This window comes from Bos indicus, chromosome 23 (assembly GCF_029378745.1).
Source record: "Bos indicus isolate NIAB-ARS_2022 breed Sahiwal x Tharparkar chromosome 23, NIAB-ARS_B.indTharparkar_mat_pri_1.0, whole genome shotgun sequence".
In the NCBI taxonomy this organism is placed as follows: domain Eukaryota; kingdom Metazoa; phylum Chordata; class Mammalia; order Artiodactyla; family Bovidae; genus Bos; species Bos indicus.
In genome coordinates, this window is record NC_091782.1 from 5,643,593 (window position 1) to 5,661,649 (window position 18,057).

At 38.2% G+C, this 18,057-nt stretch overlaps 1 protein-coding gene across 2 annotated transcripts in view; it reads left to right on the top strand.

Moving 5' to 3' along the window:
• The window catches only part of COL21A1 (collagen type XXI alpha 1 chain), a 233,201-nt gene that overhangs the window by 100,204 nt on the left and 114,940 nt on the right, over positions 1 to 18,057 (top strand). Inside the window, exons 4-9 of one of the 2 annotated variants that reach the window (XM_070777764.1) lie at positions 3,426 to 3,594; positions 4,034 to 4,250; positions 6,920 to 7,093; positions 8,165 to 8,242; positions 10,278 to 10,286; positions 10,582 to 10,665. In XM_070777764.1, the coding sequence (XP_070633865.1) occupies positions 3,426 to 3,594; positions 4,034 to 4,250; positions 6,920 to 7,093; positions 8,165 to 8,242; positions 10,278 to 10,286; positions 10,582 to 10,665 (731 nt within the window). Of the gene's footprint in view, positions 1 to 3,425; positions 3,595 to 4,033; positions 4,251 to 6,919; positions 7,094 to 8,164; positions 8,243 to 10,277; positions 10,287 to 10,364; positions 10,666 to 18,057 lie in introns of those variants that run through there. The other variant, XM_070777763.1, reaches the window with a different exon arrangement.

The following is an 18,057-nucleotide window of genomic DNA, read 5'->3' on the forward strand; positions in this document are numbered from 1 at the left end:
CAGATATGCAGATAACACCACCCTTATTGCAGAGAGTAAAGAGGAACTAAAAAGCCTCTTGATGAAAGTGAAAGTGGAGAGTGAAAAAGTTGGCTTAAAGCTCAATGTTCAGAAAGCTAAGATCATGGCATCTGGTCCCTTCCCTTCATGGGAAATAGATGGGGAAACAGTGGAAACAGTGGTAGACTTTATTTTTTTGGGCTCCAAAATCACTGCAGATGGTGATTGTGGCCATGAAATTAAAAGACATTTACTCCTTAGAAAGAAAGTTATGACCAACCTAGATAGCATATTCAAAAGCAGAGACATTACTTTGCCAACAAAGGTCCCTCTAGTTAAGGTTATGGTTTTTCCAGTGGTCATGTTTGGATGTGAGAGTTGGACTGTGAAGAAAGCTGAGTGCCGAGGAATTGATGCTTTTGAACTGTGGTGTTGGAGAAGACTCTTGAGAGTCCCTTGGACTGCAAGGAGATCCAACCAGTCCATTCTAAAGGAGATCAGTCCTGGGTGTGCATTGGAAGGACTGATGCTAAAGCTGAAACTCCAGTACTTTGGCCACCTCATACGAAGAGTTGACTCATTGGAAAAGACTCTGATGTTTGGAGGGATTGGGGGCAGGAGGAGAAGGGGACGACAGAGGATGAGATGGTTGGATGGCATCACTGACTTGATGGACATGAGTCTGAGTGAACTCTGGGAGTTGGTGATGGACAGGGAGGCCTGGCGTGCTGCAGTTTACGGGGTCACAAAGAGTTGGACATGACTGAGTGACTGAACTGAACTGAACATTCAGCATTACTACCACATTTATTCCCTGCTTCTTGTGTTTTCATATGGAGGAGCTTCAGGTAGACTAGCTCTTCTTTTGATAAGTTGTTTTTGATTTTACATTAAAATGAGTTTTTAAATGATAAGAAATCTCAGTTTTAAGTAGAGGTTAAAAGACAAATTAATTCAGTAATGTAGTAAAAGATTAATATTTGTCAGAACATGGATTATTTAAAAATGTAAAGATGGTTTGATAGTGAAGTCAAATTTGTCACTTCTCTGCTCAAAGTTCACTTGAGTTGGCTTTTGTCTGGGTACAGGCAAAGGTTTTTGGTGAGTTCTCATTCTTTCAAATTAAAAGCAGTGCTGCAATGAGTATATAGATTGACCTTTCTCCACTTTCTTTGACTCCTTACCACTCATGAGAAAATGCGTCTTCAGATAAGGGCATCTGAGAAAAGTAGATGGTCATGTTGGCAAAGTCCCTTTAGCTTTTTCTTTTTGGATGGACAGGTTTGTGAAGCTGGAGCTCCATTTTCTCTGTGGATCCTATGTGAGCTTAGGGGCAAGTCCTGTTTCTCAGGTGGCTGGGGAATGAATCAGTCCTGCTGGGCTGCCGGGCAGGGGTGGTTAATTACAGTTCACTGTCTCATCAGACTCAGCGGTTCACACCCTAACCAGCACCTTCTGCTTGCACAGTTTCTGTATCTTCTCATCAGTTAGCGCTAAGCTTCCTAGAGGAAGAAGGATGTGACTGATTAGGTCTTTCAAAACTCAGCAACCTCTGATCTGAGAGGAAAATACCCTTCCCTTCCCAGGGATACATCTAACTCTTTATATCAAAACTTAATATTATTTCCAATATTTCCAATATTGTCCATCAGCAAGCGTGTAGATAATTGTGATATATCCATACAATGGACAGTAATCAGCATCCAAAAGAATGAACTACTGAAACAGCAGCCAGAGTGGATCTAAAATAATCAAGCTGCATGAAAGAAGCCAGACAAGAAAGAGGACTTCCAATACGCTTCCGTCGCTATAGAATTATATGAAATTCAAACTTATTTGTAGTGACAGAAGATGTATCAGTGGTGCCTGAGAATGTGGATGGGATCGGGATAGTGAATGGTGTCAGGAACAGATTGCAGGGAACGTAAGGAAACTTTTGAGGCTGATGCACATGTTCGTTGCTTTGTCGGTGGAGATGGCTTCATGGGTATACACCTGTGTCAAAACTAATCAGATTGTAAACTTTATGTTTGTTTTATTGTATCTCAATTTACCTCAATAAAGCTACTGAAATAGCAAAACCCCAGGACTTCCTGGCTGTCTAGTAGTTAAGATACCGAGCTTCTGCCAGAGCGTAAGTTTGATCCCTGGTCAGTAAGATCCCGCATGCTGCGCTGTGTGGCCAGAACAAATAAACAGACAACTGCAGCCAAACAAAGCAAAAACAAAGAAGAAACAAACAAGCAAGCTAAAAAACAACTCAGCATCCTCAGACCTGAAGATGCAAATATCCATATCGTCTCAGGAATACATCTAATTTTATTTATAACAAAGCTTTAATTAATTTCAGTATTCTATGCTACACGGTATGACAGTATTATTGACCTAATAAAATCCATCTCATTACTTTTTATTCTAGGATAAATATGATACTGTTCCCTCTCTTTAATGCTTTTCAGGAGAATGATTATCTTAAAGCACATTTTGTGGAGGTTCTTCTATTTATATTCTGTTAGCTGCTCTATAAAATATAAGCAGTCAGGCTCAGTGTGTATATTATATGATGGCCTTGGAAGAATCTGAAAACATTGCAACATTCCTACAGTATAACAGCTTAATAGCATTTCAACTGTACAGAATTTTCCACATAATTTGAGACACTGGTTTCCCAGATAATTGAAAAGCACATCACATTTTTATAATTTATATAGATGACTGTATAATGCAAACCTTAATGACTCTTCTTAAGGAAAAAGTCTTTATTCATTTATGAATGTGATTAATAGAATATATAATCTGATTAATCATAGATGAGATAATAGGCCCATTTGAAGAATTTCCATGAACAGAAAAGACCCACAGTTAAGTTTTTTCCAGAGTGAGAGAACCAACGACATTTGAACTGTAAGATTATAAACTGCTATAACTGGAAAGAGTATAAGGAGCAACACACATGTTTTTTCTTACCTCTCAAATGCTGGGAAAGCAAGAAAGCAATCAGAGTTCATCTCCCGGATCCAAGAAGTTCAAGGGCAGTATCCAAGGGTGTGTGACTCCCGGACAATCCTGGATGAGAAGCAGAAACCCTGCTCCAGCCTGCCTCTACCGCAGGCCAGGTGTTCCGTTGCTTCTTAGTCACAATAGTGAAGTGTAAAGTTCAGCAGTGTTGCCCTTGAAACAGTTCATGAACAAATATTCGTCTTACATTTCATCCCCTTTTAGGGAGAAAGAAGACAGTTAGGACTCCATTGTCAAGTAACAAAAACACCCTGAAAACAAAACAAAAACGTTTCTCAGAAATACATTGATATACATTTGTGTGCATATAGAGATTTTAGAATTCTATGTTCTTTATTCCTCCCTTAATTTTCTTTTTTGTTGAAGTAACCCATGATTAATCCACTTTTACGCCTTTTCCTTCATAGAATCTGTCTGTCCAACACGAATTCCCGTGGCAGCACGTGATGAGAAGGGGTTTGATATTCTTTTAGGCTTGGGTATAAAGAAAAAGGCTAAGAAGAGAATTCAGCTTTTACCAACAAAGATTAAAGGATATGAAATAACGTCAAAAGTTGATTTATCAGAATTCACAAGGTAAATGTTATATGTATTTTTCTATTTTATTTTATTATTTTTGTGTGTGTTAGTTACTCAGTTGTGTCCAATTCTTTGTGACCCTGTGAACTGTAGCCCACCAGTCTCCTCTGTCCATGGTATTCTTCAGGTAAGAATACTGGGATGGATTGCCATTCCTTCTCCAGGGCATCTTCCCTACCCAGGGATCGAACCCAGGTCTACCTCACTTCAGGCAGATTCTTTACCGTCTGAGTCACCAGGGAAGCCTAATTGCTTTACAGTATGCTAGTTTCTGCTGTACAATAAAGTGAATCAGCTATATGCATACAGATATCCCCTCCCTTTTGAACCTCTCTCCCATCCCCCCATAATGTTGTATGTTGATACAGTTTTTTCTTGATAAATCTGCAGACATGTTGAGAATTCTTTAAGCTTATACACAGTCTTCTGTTTCCAGCAATGTTTTCCCAGAAGGTCTTCCTCCATCATACGTATTTGTCTCCACTCAGAGATTTAAGGTCAAGAAAATGTGGGATTTATGGAGAATTTTAACCATTGATGGAAGGCCACAAATAGCAGTTACCTTAAATGGAGTGGATAAAACATTATTATTTACAACAACCAGCATCATTAATGGCTCACAAGTGGTCACCTTTGCTGACCCTCGCGTTAAGGTAAAGATGCCTGGGTATGATTGTGGTATTCATGGGGAATTAGCATCAAGCTGGCGTGTTTTGGGAGAGGAGAGCCATAATTTAACATGACTGAAAAGATATTGATTTCATAATGTAATTTTGCTTACTGAATAAAAGCAGCAAAGGAAGAAAATTAGTATTTTTTTAATTATTGGAGTGTTGAATTATGATTCGCAGTGTTGTGTTAATTTCTGGTGTACAGCAGAATGGTTCACTTATACGTATATGTTATTCTTTTTCATATTCTTGTCCATTATGGTTTCTCACCGGATATTGAATATAATACTCTCTGCTGTACAGTGGGAAGGACCTTGTCATTTATCCATTGCATATGTAACAGTCTGCATCTACTAATCCCAGACTCATGCTCCACCCCCACGCCCTCCTTCTTGCCAGCCACAGTTTTGTCCTCTATGTCTGTGAGTCTGTTTGTTTCTTAAATCAGTTCATCTGTGTCCTATTTTAGATTCCAGATATCAGTGATATCACACTGTGTTTGTCTTTCTCTTTCTGGCTTGCTTCAGTTAGTATGATCATCTCACCCAAGTTGCCGCAAATGGCATTACTTCATTCTTTTTATGGCTGAGTAGCATTCTATTATATATATAAAACATACATATACATATATAACATCTTCTTTGTGCATTCATCTGTTGATGGACATTTAAGTTGTTTCTGTGTGTTGGCTATTGTAAATAGTGCTGCTATGAACATAGGGATGCATGTATCTTTTTGAAGTTTAGTTTTGTCTGAAGTATAGTATATTGTCTGGATATATAACCAGGAGTGGATCATATGGCAACTCAATTTTAGTGAAAATCTGTCTTAATTCATGTGAGATTATGGGGTGGGGAAAATCATATTTTCAGTGCTTGTTTCTAAGTGCCAGGAATATTTAATTATAATAACCACCCAAGGAAGGCGCTGTTGCTCTTATTTTACAGAAAAAAAAATGTTCAAGGATATTAAGTTCTAGTTAAGTTGTGACATCAGGAATTTAATTTAGGTCTGGTCAGTTTCAAAGCCCATGTTGGTCTGCTTTATACTGTCATGTCCTACAGGATATTGAGGTAAAGTCACATTTGTCAGAACATTAAATACAGGTAGATAATGATATAGAATTTGCATTTATTAGCGGGACAGTTTATATCCCCTGAAGAAACATATATTTAATAAAATATATAAACTAAAAGTGTATTTTCCAAGTCAAATGTGTTCAGAATACAGATATCATGATAAAAGCAATTACATTTTGATTATTATTATAAAAGTCTAATAGTATGTTATATAATTTATGAAATATACAAGGCTGTACATGGAACTATGCATTTTTGCAATTTCTTCATTTGGTGAGAAGAATAAATTTAAAACATTGTTGTCTGCCATTTTCATTAAAGACGATGTGCTGATTCCTGTAAGAAGTGACAAATGAATATGGCATGTTTCTCACCTAAACGAACTTATTTTTAATGTGATATTCAGTGCTTCTGGTATCTCATAGAGATGAAAAATGTTATTGGAATGTGGAAGAAAAAGTGGATTTCAATACAAAATGTGGGCAAGTCTTCATAAATGAGTTGGTTTCTGGAATGGGGTTTGAAGGATGTATAGGATTTTGATGGAGAGAGAGGACACGGAAATCTTGGTTCATTACTAAGGAGTCACGTGTAGTAAAGTGCAGAGTTTTCATTTAGAGCATAGAATGTGGTGCCCCCTGTGTTTCGAGTATAAGATACTCATGCACACAAAAAGCGAGCCAGGTATAAGTTCAAACTTGTATCATATATGTAAACATAGACCTGGGAACTGTACACACGGCTTTACATTTCGTTCAGTCAGTGATGGAATTCCATCAAAAAGTTTTGATCACTGTCCTGTCAGGATCTAAGCAGCTCTCTCCTCTGCTCCTTTCTCTTCTTTCATAAAGAATACCTTTGACTCTTTCCTGGAATTGGGCTTGGTCCTAGAAATACAGAAATGATTAAGATGGGGCATGAGACTACTTCTAGCAGAGGGAAGAAGGTTGGCTTGGAGAGGGAAGGAACAGGGATTGAGATGTGTTTGAAAATTATTCAAACAAAGCAAGATACCTGTGAGCCTAAATTATGACAATGAGAAGGGCAATGGAGAAGTGAATCTGAGTTGTGCTTAAACACATCCTGGCTGGAACTTTGCATCTACCTGGTATGGCAACTGAGGTAAGGAGAAGGAGGTAAGGGTGCTTGCTGTGGTTTAAAAACTGAGGATATTATTAATATCATTTCATGGAGATCAGGAGAAGAAGGTTTGGGGGAGACTGTCCAAGAGGACAGACTAGTTACATGATACACAGATGCCATGAAGTACGTAGGATGAGAGTCCTACTTGAATTGGACTTTAGGAACTTATCTGTGACCTTGAGGGAGTTGTTTCCACAAATACTTTGGCCCAGATACTTCGGAATGTGCGACGGAAACTCATGTAGGGATTAATAAAGTGATTGGTGGGTATTGGCCTTTGGGACCCAGCTCGGGTCAGGGTGAGTTAGAATATGATACAGCCAATCTGTGTGGTACTGATTTATGGTTGATGACTAAAAAATAGAGACAAAGAAAATACAAGTTTGTTAGGAATTCTCTTTATGAATCTCCTGTATTCCCTTCCTATAGATATTATTTGATGAAGGCTGGCATCAGATTCGTCTTTTAGTAACGGAACAAGATGTAACTCTGTATATTGATGATCAACAAATTGAAAACAAGCCATTACATCCAGTGTTAGGGATCTTCATCAGTGGGCAAACCCAAATTGGAAAGTACTCTGGGAAAGAAGAAACTGTCCAAGTGAGTAAAAATGATTTGCTTTTTGCATCCTATAAAATGGAGCTTTAGTGATAGTATTTATCACATTTAATTGTATTTAACTTAATTCCTTTAAGGGACTTAATCAAAAAGTGGTCAGTTCATTAGTGAAATTGTATGTTTGTGTGTATGTATGAAAATGAAAAATCAGACTTAATAAAATAATTCTTAGAAATATGTTCTCCTGAGTGCATGGTAGAATTCTATGTTTTTATGAAACATTAATTTCATATTTCCCAGGAGAAACATAGATTGTATCATGAATTTGGAAAAGATAATATGATTAAAGTTGTGAGTGACAGTTATAAAAATTTCTTTGCAGCTGTGAGGATAAAATTAGATTAATGTGTGTCAGGATTTTCATAAGCAAACCCGTGACTGTTTGGCATTCTTTTAAACTAGCATATCTATTATGGGTTGAGAGGTGTGTATTTCAAGCCCTGTCTTGAAAAATGCTTTATTTGAAAAGGTATGTTTTTCTCACCCTGTTTCTATTAAGAGAAGATGGTGTCATATTCAGATGTATGATTATGGTCTCTGTGTATTAATGTCAAATTGTAGTAAATATTTAAATAGTAATAGGTGCTGGGTTTACTCATCACACAGCTCTCTGTGCCAACAACTAAATCTTGGAAACCAAAGATGGTTTCTTGAGCCTCCTCTGTGCAATCAGGGCTGTGGAGAGATGTGGGGTGAACACAGAAAGCCTGGGGAAGCTTTTCAGTGGCCCAGGAAATGCTTTCTAGAGGAGCTCTTAATACAAGGATGCTACATAAGTACCACTGGGGTTTCCCAAGGAAACCAGAGATTTGTGTTTGGTGCTACGAAAGTTTTCCTTGGAAGTTACATTGCATCACATCTTTATGCTATATGTCAAAAATTCAAATTTTGTGTTTTTATTATTTATTGTATTTTATCGTTATCAAAGATAAGTGCTTTGGTCTGTGTCACATTATTGCTGACTACAGTGACGGCTTCTTTGTATCTGAGTTGCTTTTTATAAAGCCGTTTGTTTGGGCTTCAACTTTAACTTGGCTGGTTTTGTGTTTTCAGTTTGAAGTCCAAAAGCTACGAATCTACTGTGACCCAGAGCAGAACAACCGGGAGACAGCGTGTGAAATACCTGGATTTGTGAGTAGGATGGATTATTTTTTCCACCGGGTGTTGCTTCAGTACTTTCAAAGCAATAAATAGAATGCAGATGGCATGTGAGCTTGAATTTAACTTACAGAGTTAATCTGTTTCTTCATTTTCAGTGCAAATAAAATGATATTGATTAAAACATATTTTGAGGTTCATAATTGAAATACTGTTATTATGTATTAATGTACAAGTGTAAATGGAAGAGCACAGGGAATGTTTTTTCATCATCTTGGGGGTCATTGTTGTTCCACTTCTTGAATGAAGCAGGGTTGGACCTGCTCTAGAAAAACATAGAATTTGTTGTCTGAAAGTCCAGTGAGTAAACCACATTTTTAAACTTGATCGATTGTGTGAGTGAAATACTTTATGTGGCACGATTCTGAAGAGTAGAAAATGATTCATTTTCCTGTTCGTTAGCATGTTTTCTCAAACCATAACGAATATAAAGTTTTCTTCTTATTGTTGTTAGGTAAGATTTTCTTATATTTCTAGGATATAAGCAACTTTCTATTCATTTAGAGATGTTAATGCATTAGGAAGAAAAAGATTATAAACTAAAACGTTAGAGTCTGATCATATGCATGTGTGAGTGTGTGAAATTGATTTTTCTCTGGGCAAAAAAATGGTATGTTGTTGGTAATGCAGATATGGTAGAATGTAAAACTTTTTGACAATGTGAATTCTCAGTGACATATGAGCCCTACATGGTTCTTTTCCTTGTTATAGTCTTGTTGTCATCATCTTCCTTTTCCCTATTAAAGTGAATAACTTATGGGTTCACATCTTCTGAAAATTTGAAAGCGCAGAGCAGTGCATTTAAGGGATCTATAATAAAAATCAACAATGGAAACTTCTAGAAATGATTTCTTCTGAGTTTTTCTACTTTAACTGTTTAAACATTGTAACTTTTGTTTTATATATACTTATAACTTGGAATATAAATTTCTTTCATTTAAACACTATGATGTTTATTTTAGATGCTTATAACTTAGAATATGAATTTCTCCTAAAACCATTAAACAGTTATTGCATTTTGAGAGTCCATTGTGCATACTTGATTTGTTGTATTTCTCCATTGACATTTGCCATGACCATGGCCACTCCACCCCCTGCCTCCCATAATAGAAGCATAGCTTGAGACTGTAGATTCTGAGTTCTCATATCCACCTTCTGTGTTTTAATGGCTCCTTCCTCACTTTCATGTGTGACTTCTTCAGGTTTGTTTATACCCTTTTTCATCTTTATTCCCATCTTCTCATTTTCTGATTGAACTTGTTATTTGGAAAGACTACTAACCCATTTTAAATCGTGCATTATTCAGTAAGAAATAGATTGTTTAGCAAGAAGCTTTCCTAAAGTAAATTGCATAAAATTGAATGCATGTAGTTTGTGACTTGCTGAGATGTGTTTTGTCTTTTTCTCTGGTTCTCACGTGATTTCCAGGGTGCTAAGTCACTTCAGTTGTGTCCAACTCTTTGCAATGCTGAGGACTGTAGCCTGCTAGGCTCCTCTGTCCATGGGACTGTCCAGGCAAGAATACTGGAATGAGTTGCCCTGCCCTCCTCCGGGGGATCTCTCTGACCCAGGGACTGAATCCGAGTCTCTTATGTCTCTCTGGAGAATTCCATGGACAGAAGAGCCTGGTGGATGACAATCCATGGAGTTGCAAAGAATAGGACACAACTGAATGACTTTCATTTCACTAAGTGATTTCCAGAAAGTTTAAGAGAGCATAAAAGCCCCACCTTGAGGTAATTTTATTCCTGTGAGGCTGTTTTACCAAGCACACTCTCATCGTTGCTAATTTCCTTTCTTCATCCTATTATAAATGTAAGAATAACATATATAGGTAATTTTTTAGGATAGTTGCTAAATGTTAAATCAAATGTTTTAGCTCTTGCTGGTTTTGATACTTCATTTATCTCTACTCTAGACAAAGAAATATCTGTAAACTAGAAAGATAATTTAGAAATTTACTTCAAAACATGTCTTAAAAACATGTTTGTTGTTGTTTTTCTTTCAGAATGGTGAGGTAGGCCTGGACACTATTATTCTCCTTATGGTAATATTTGCATGGTGGGACTGTTTAGCTTCCTTCCATCAATTGTAAGTATGTCAGAGAAATAGAATCCATTTCCATGTGGTTTGAGTGTATCTAGTATTCATAGCTTGTTTGTGTGATGCTGAATTTCTTATTGGATTGGGCTAGATATCATTGGAAAGTGAATGTAAGCTGTCTTCACCATTTCACACACACACAGACACACGCGTGTGCACACGTGTGTTTGCATCTTGCCGTGTGGTACGTCTCCTTTTCTGTCTTTTAGTGCCTCAACGGTCCCAGTGATGTAGGTTCAACCGCAGCTCCCTGCATTTGTCCTCCAGGAAAACCAGGACTACAAGGGCCCAAGGTGAGTAACACCTAACTTGCTTTATTTGTTAAATCAGACAAACTAAAGCTGAGCAAGCACGAAATTCCTAATCACCGTTGAGCCTGTTGTGAATATTCTGCCTAATATCTTAGAAGAGTTTAAATGGTGAGTTTTATTGATTTTTTAAAAAAAGTGTATCCTAATCTGTAATTGGCTTTGAACCTTAAATTGATCCCACAATAAAGTGGGGGAGAATATTATTTTGTTTGCTTGCTTGTCCATTTGTGTTTTTTCTTCTTAATGCTGCTACTGTATCCCAAGAATGATACTTCCTTACAACCAGGTAGAAAATGAAGAAAGATATGTTCTAAATTCTTAAATGTCTAAATGCTTAATCTGTCAAGATGATTTTCAGATAGAAAAATGAAATAAAAACCTGAAAATTGGTTTGAGTGTTGTGTTTGATGTCCAGGTCTAAAAAGAGAGTCAAAGGTGTACATATGTACTCATTTATTTTTTTTACTTATCATGCAATAATTATTTTTAGAAAGTATATTCTTTTAGTCATTTTCATACATGCGTATCTCTCAGTTGCATTTACATATTTATTTGCATGTGTATCTGTATATATATTATTTGTGTGCATATGTATTTTTTCTGTATATTTGTATAAACATATTCATTTGTGTACACATTTGTATATGATTGGAAGTATGATGTGCATACTATTTTATAACTAGTTACTTTTTACATAACATTCCGAATCTGTTTCTATCTATTAAATATGAATGGCTGAATTTTTTAAGTAGGTTGATACGGATTGTGGCATCACTTAGACATAGCCCAAGACACTGAGAGTTAAGTGGTTTGTCCACTGTAGATAAGTCTTGTTTGTGTTGCTGTGCTGTGCTTAGTTGCTCAGTCGTGTCCGACTCTTTGCGACAGCATGCACTATAGCCCACCAGGCTCCTCTGTCCATGGGATTCTCCAGGCAAGAGTACTGGAGTGGGTATCCTATCCCTTCTCCAGGGGATTTTCCTAACCCAGGAATCGAACTGCAGTCTCTTGCATTGCAGGCAAATTCTTTACTAACTGAGCTACCAAGGAAAACCAAATCTTGTTTACTTAATATTATTTAAAAATACCATCTAGATAAAAATGTCTAACTTGAAAACAAGTATGACTTCTTAGCTAGAGAGAATGTTTTGAGTATTAATCATTTATTACCTGAAGTGACCATAATAAATTTTGCTAAATATGAATTGTAATATTCATTTAGATGGAATTTTTTGATAAGTTTTAATCATCACAACTAAAAGATTTCAGATTTTAGATTGGTTATCTGAGAGAATTGAATACTGGTCTTCTGTGCGTGTTTCCCCATCCATTTTCAGGTGATAGTTTATGACCCACTTCAAACCTCGCTTGAAATTAAGAAAGAAACACAATTTAAGAAATAAAAGGGTAAATTCAAAATAAACCTGTTTGGCTTGGAATTTGACTTCAGTCCTTTATAACCGGTTATTGTGAACAATTTTTAGATTGCATTTAGGAAGATTAATTACTGATAAAGTAGCCATGTTATTTAGGATGTTTTGACCCAAAGGAAAAATACCTGCAGTATGCTTCTCAAACAATTTACCTTGCAAGGCAGCATGGTATGACCTACCTACCAGCCATACCTATATGATATACCTACCAATATATCTTTTGAAATATATTTATACAACTTTATTTAACTTGGAATATTTTACATTGAAATGATTTGATCTGCAAGAGATACCTTGTGGAAATCAGAGTTCCATGACACTGACCTCTCTAAGCCCAGAGGACCTTCCGCCTGCTCAGGTTGCCCCCGGGGCCTCTAAGGGGCTGTCCACTCTGGGGGCAGGCCCCCAGGGCCTCCTGATGTATCCTGATCTTCATCAGTGGTCCATTAGGCATCTTGAAGTGATACCAGTTTTTATGCAAGTATGTTCCTGCAGCAAACTTTTAGCACACGCTTTGTCTTATCTGTGAAAGCCTCTGATTCTCAGTATTTTCAAGTTTCATGTGTTCCTCATTTTCGTTCTCTCTTAGTCATCATCTCACCCCTTTGCCACCTACCACTTTAAGTGAAATTGCAGTTTTCCACTGATCTTCAAGTTGGCGTGCTTTCTTAATCTGCTTTCCATTTTCTTCAGAAAAGCTGGCAGGAGGACAGGAACACACACACACTCTTCCATCTTTTTAGGGCTCTTTCCCCTGGAGGTGGTTCCTTACTCACATCAGGGACCTGTATGTGAAAAACAGAATCCATAGCAACACCCTGAGGTTTTCTTCCCTTGGAGAACTTCTGGCCTGGAAAATTGATAGGTTTTTAATTAGTCCAACAGAATCAGAACTAAAACAGATGAAGCGATTTTACTATACATCCAGCTGAGATGTATTGGTCGTTTTTGTTAGATGTTCTCTGGAACACTTTACAGATTTCCATCAGGCAGACTTATCTGTACAGGAGAATCTAGTCTTCCCAATAGTGAGAAATTGGGTTCTGGGAGCTGAGAGTTAAGTCATGAAACTGAAAGAGGAGAAATTCACATGTGGATGGGTGAGTAAATGCTGATTCTAAGATAAAGTCAGTCATCTGCTTCAAGTTTTCTGAACTTCCAATGAATATGACAACCCTTTTGTAAAACCAGGTTAATTTAACTATGATAGCCCATACTTGGGCTTCCCTGGTAGCTCATCTACTAAAGAATCTTTCTGCAATGTAGGAGACCTCGGTTTAATTCCTGGTTCAGGAAGATCCTCTGGAGAAGGGATAGGCTATTCACTCCAGTATTCTTGGGCTTCCCTGGTGGCTCAGATGGTAAAGAATCTGCCTGCAGGGTGGGAGATCTGGGTTCGATCCCTGGGGTGGGAGTATTCCCTTGAGGAGGGCATGGCAAACCACTCCAGTATTCTTGCCTGAAGAATCCCCATGGACAGAGGAGCCTGGTGGGCTGCAAGTCATTGGGATGGCAGAGTCAGACACGACTGAGCAACTAAGCACAGCACAGCCCATACTTGGACTCTTCACTAAGCATAGAGAAATATATCTGTTAAGCATAGAGAAGTCCTTGAATGAGGCTGGCTTATTCATTCTGTCTCCCTACTGCAAAGGGAGTGACTAAATTAATGACGCTCTGGGAATGATTTTTATATGGAAGCACCTCACGGTGAAGGTTAGTTCAGTTCTCCTTTGGAATTTCAGTGTCTAGAGTAGTGCTTAATAGTAATATTTTTTATTTAATGAATTATAAAATGATTGAAAAAGTAAGATTCATCTGTCCCCCAATTAACCCATGTGGAATGCATTTGTTCTATATGAAAGATCCAGGCAATCGTCGGTTTAAAAATAAATCCCTTCCAAAAGACTTGTCCATGCAACGGCAGCTTCTTCCTCCACTTCGTAGCTAAAGGGACATTTGTGGGGACAAACTCCCCACATTTGGTCTAATCTTTAGAATCTGCATGTCAGTGCAGGAGATGCAAGAGAAGTGGATCCGATCACTGAGTCGGGAAGATATCCTAGAGAAGGAAATGGCAACCTACTCCAGGATTCTTGCCTGGAAAATTCCATGGACAAGAAGCCTGGTGGGCTCGTCTGTGGGTTCCCAAAGAGTCGGACACAACTGAGCACACACACATACAGAGTGAAAATGTGGAAAAAAAGCAATTTTTTTTCAACTTTTTTTAAGGAAGAAGCAATTTCTTAATAACTTATTTTCTCTGAAATACCATTCTTTCTACAAGTTTATTGGTGCCCTTTGTTTTACCCTGATAATTCTACTGAGTAGCGTTTCCTTTGGGTTATCAAGGTAACCTCAGGCTAAAATACAAAAGCCTTTGGGAAATTTCAGGAACCACTGGGCGTTCACATATTTATGCTAATTTCCCCAAACTAAGTGGATTCCTTCTAGCTTAAGAGAATTAGTATTTGAGTTTTGAGGGAGAGAAGAGGTTGGTTTTGGTGAAAACCAAAGGAATTGGTCTTAGGTCAGATACTTCTGTGGAGGGCAGTGGGTAGTCTCAAGGCACAGGGGTTTTGAGAAGAGAGCTTTAAAACACGGGATGCAGGCCTAAGCGACCTTTGTTTTAGAGGAATAACTTAAAAGAATTAGCTTACTTTTGCAAGCGCAATTGTTTCTCACTTTGTTCGTATTTGCACACTTGCAAGGCCATGTGCAGGGATGTTTCAACTTAGTCCATGATATTCCCATCCCTGGCAGCAACTCAGAAATTCTATGGCACAAAATCAATTCATCATAAGTAAGAATTGCTTTTCAGCTGAATACTTATTTTTTGAAATTGCACATGTTTCAACTAAAGTACAAGAAAGTAGATTGAGAATTTAGTCACAGTTGTGTAATTATATGTCATATGTCTAATTTAATATATTTGGAAAATCGTTTCCACGTTAAGGTTGCTAGCCTTCCCTGGGTTGGTTTCTGATCAGTTTGCATTTTGATGTGGGCAGAGAGAGGGGCATTTAGGAGCATGGTGTCTAAAGTTCAGTTAGCTGAGTTCCCGTCTCCACTGCTGCCTCGTGACCTTGGACAAGTTACCTAACCTTCTTGGGCCTCAGTTTTCTTATATATAAAGTGGGAACAGTAAAATTACCCGCTTCATGGGATTCTTATGAGGATTAAGAAATTGAATACAGGTAAATCTCACAGGGGGCTTCCCTGGTCGCTCAACTATAAAGAACCCTTTTGCCAATGCAGAGGACATACGAGATGCTGGTTCAATCCCCGGGTCTGAAAGATCCGCTGGAGAAGGAAATGGCAATCCACTCCAGTATTCTTATCTGGAAAATTCCGTGGACAGAGGAGACTGGTGGGCTACAGTCAATGGGGTCCTCAAAGAGTCAGACGTGACTTAGCAACCCAACAACAGCAAATCTTGTGGAGCAGTACTTAGCATGTAGTAAGCAATCAGTAAAGGTTGGTGTCAGCTTTTACTACAGTAGTAAAATTGAATTTTTATTCTAATTGGCCTCCTCTTCAAAAATCAGTTAGGGTTTTACTTTATTCTTCCAGTTTTTTTGGAAGCAATAACAAACCTACCTGAGGTTTTGCAAATAAACCAATAGGGCAATAGTTCAAATAACCACTAAAACCTACCAGAAATAATAGAACCTGCAGAAGAGATTATTTTCCCTCTGGGGGCCATTGACCTGTGTTGCCTTAAGAAGTCACATTGGGTTTTATCTTGTGGGTGAATTTTTCCCTTGGAAACTTAGTTTTGATTCATTTAAAATATTATCGTTAAGTATGTTTTGTATTTTTATGCAGCTTAAAAACACAACTCCTGTTTCTTCTCATGCCAAAGTTTTATTTCAGCCTCATCATCATAGAAGTTAAACCTTCTCAGATCCTTTTGATGTTGTGGATTTTGCTGATAATTAATACTGTACGAGTAAAGAGGTCATTAATGGATTTGATCTGATTGGAAATAATCAGTTCAGTTCAGTTCAGTTGCTCAGTCGTGTCCGACTCTTTGAGACCCCATGGATTGCAGCACACCAGGCCTCCCTGTCCATCACCAACTCCTGGAGTTTACTCAAACTCATGTCCATTGAGTCGGTGATGCCATCCAACCATCTCATCCTCTGTCATCCCCTTCTCCTCCTGCCTTCAATCTTTCCCAGCATCAGGGTCTTTTCCCACGAGTCAGTTCTTCACATCAGGTGGCCAAAATATTGGAGTTTCATCTTCAGCATCAGTCCTTCCAATGATCGCCTTTAGGATGGACTGGTTAGATCTCCTTGCAGTCCAAGAGACTCTCAAGAATCTTCTCCAACATGACAGCTCAAAAGCATCAATTCTTCAGTGCTCAGCTTTCTTTATAGTTTAACTCTCTCATCCATACATGACTACTGGAAAAACCATAGCTTTGACTAGACAGACCTTTGTTGAAAAAGTAATGTCTCTGCTTTTTAATATGATGTCTAGGTTGGTCATAACTTTCTTCCAAGGAGCAAGTGTCTTTTAATTTCATGGCTGAAGTCACCATCAGCAAATAGTTATCGAAATTCTCCTTGATACTCAGCATTGTCCTAAAACAGTGGAAAACATTAACCATGTTTTTAAGGGGCCTCAATCCAAATGATGAATGAAGACCAATCAAGGGATAATTTTGAGAAAACTCTCATTATAAATAAGTGATCACTGAGTGACAAGGGAGCTGCTGTAGTATTTTAGTAGAAAAGGACATCAGGAGAAAATGCAGTAACGAGGAGGGTACATTGATTGGAAACCTTGTTATATGGACTCAAATGCAAAAAGAAGAAAGTCTTCCCAGGAGAAAAAGAAAAGAAAGATGGGATTTGGTGAGAAATAGTGAGGCCAATCTGAACATGGTTAAAGAAAGATGGCAGAGAGGCCAGAAATCAGTGTGGATCCTCTCAAAATAAGAAGAAAAAACATCTGATACCCTAGAGAATGGAAACACTGCTCTCTAATGCCCGGCTGACACTGGCTATCTTTGGATTAGAATTACAGATTGTGCCTCTTCAGCAAGAAACTACATGTCCCTGCATTATTTTTCTCCCTGAGTTTACAGCTATTCCTTTTCTATCTCTTTTAAAAACGGCATGTCCCTTCTCCTCAGCCTTTCCACGTGGTCAACCTCTTGGGCAAGCATAAGGAAAAGCCCATCCCTTCTCCACTGTCTCCTTGATAGAGTTCACACAGTTCTTTCCATTTTTCCTGTTATGTTTCAGGAACAAACAGCCCTCGCCAGTAGCCTGAAGTCGAATTTCAGACCAGAGCACTTGGCTCTGTGGAAGTTCCCTTAGCAGTGGCCTTTAGTTAACATATAATCACTGGGGTACGTGTGAATAATTTCTTGCTGTAGATGTGAAGCCCTGCTGAATTGAAATCAGTTCTCTCTCTGTGTAGTTCACCAATAAATGATGGCTGAGACATGATCTTTTTCAACAAGATGCCCCTCATGGATTCTGTAATACACAAATATGATATTGTCATTATTATTATTTTTAGACACACCCTGTGTTTTGTGGGATCTTAGTTCCCTGTCCAGGGATCAAACCTGTGCCCTCAGTGGATAGAGTCCTAACCACTGGACCACAGGGAATTCCCTGATAATATTTTTTGAGGTAGTTCTTAGAATTAAATTATAAAACACACTCACTTCACAAAAAGTGTTGCTTTCATTGTTTTTCACACATGGTGACCATCTGACTGCTCAGTTCAGTTCAATCACTCAATCGTGTCTGACTCTTTGTGACCCTATGGACTGCAGCATGCCAGGCTTCCCTGTCCATCACCAACTCCTGGAAATTGCTCAAACTCATGTCCATCACGTCGGTGATACCATCCAACCATCTCATCCTCTGTCGTCTCTTTCTCCTCCTGCCTTCAGTCTTTCCCAGCATCAGGGTCT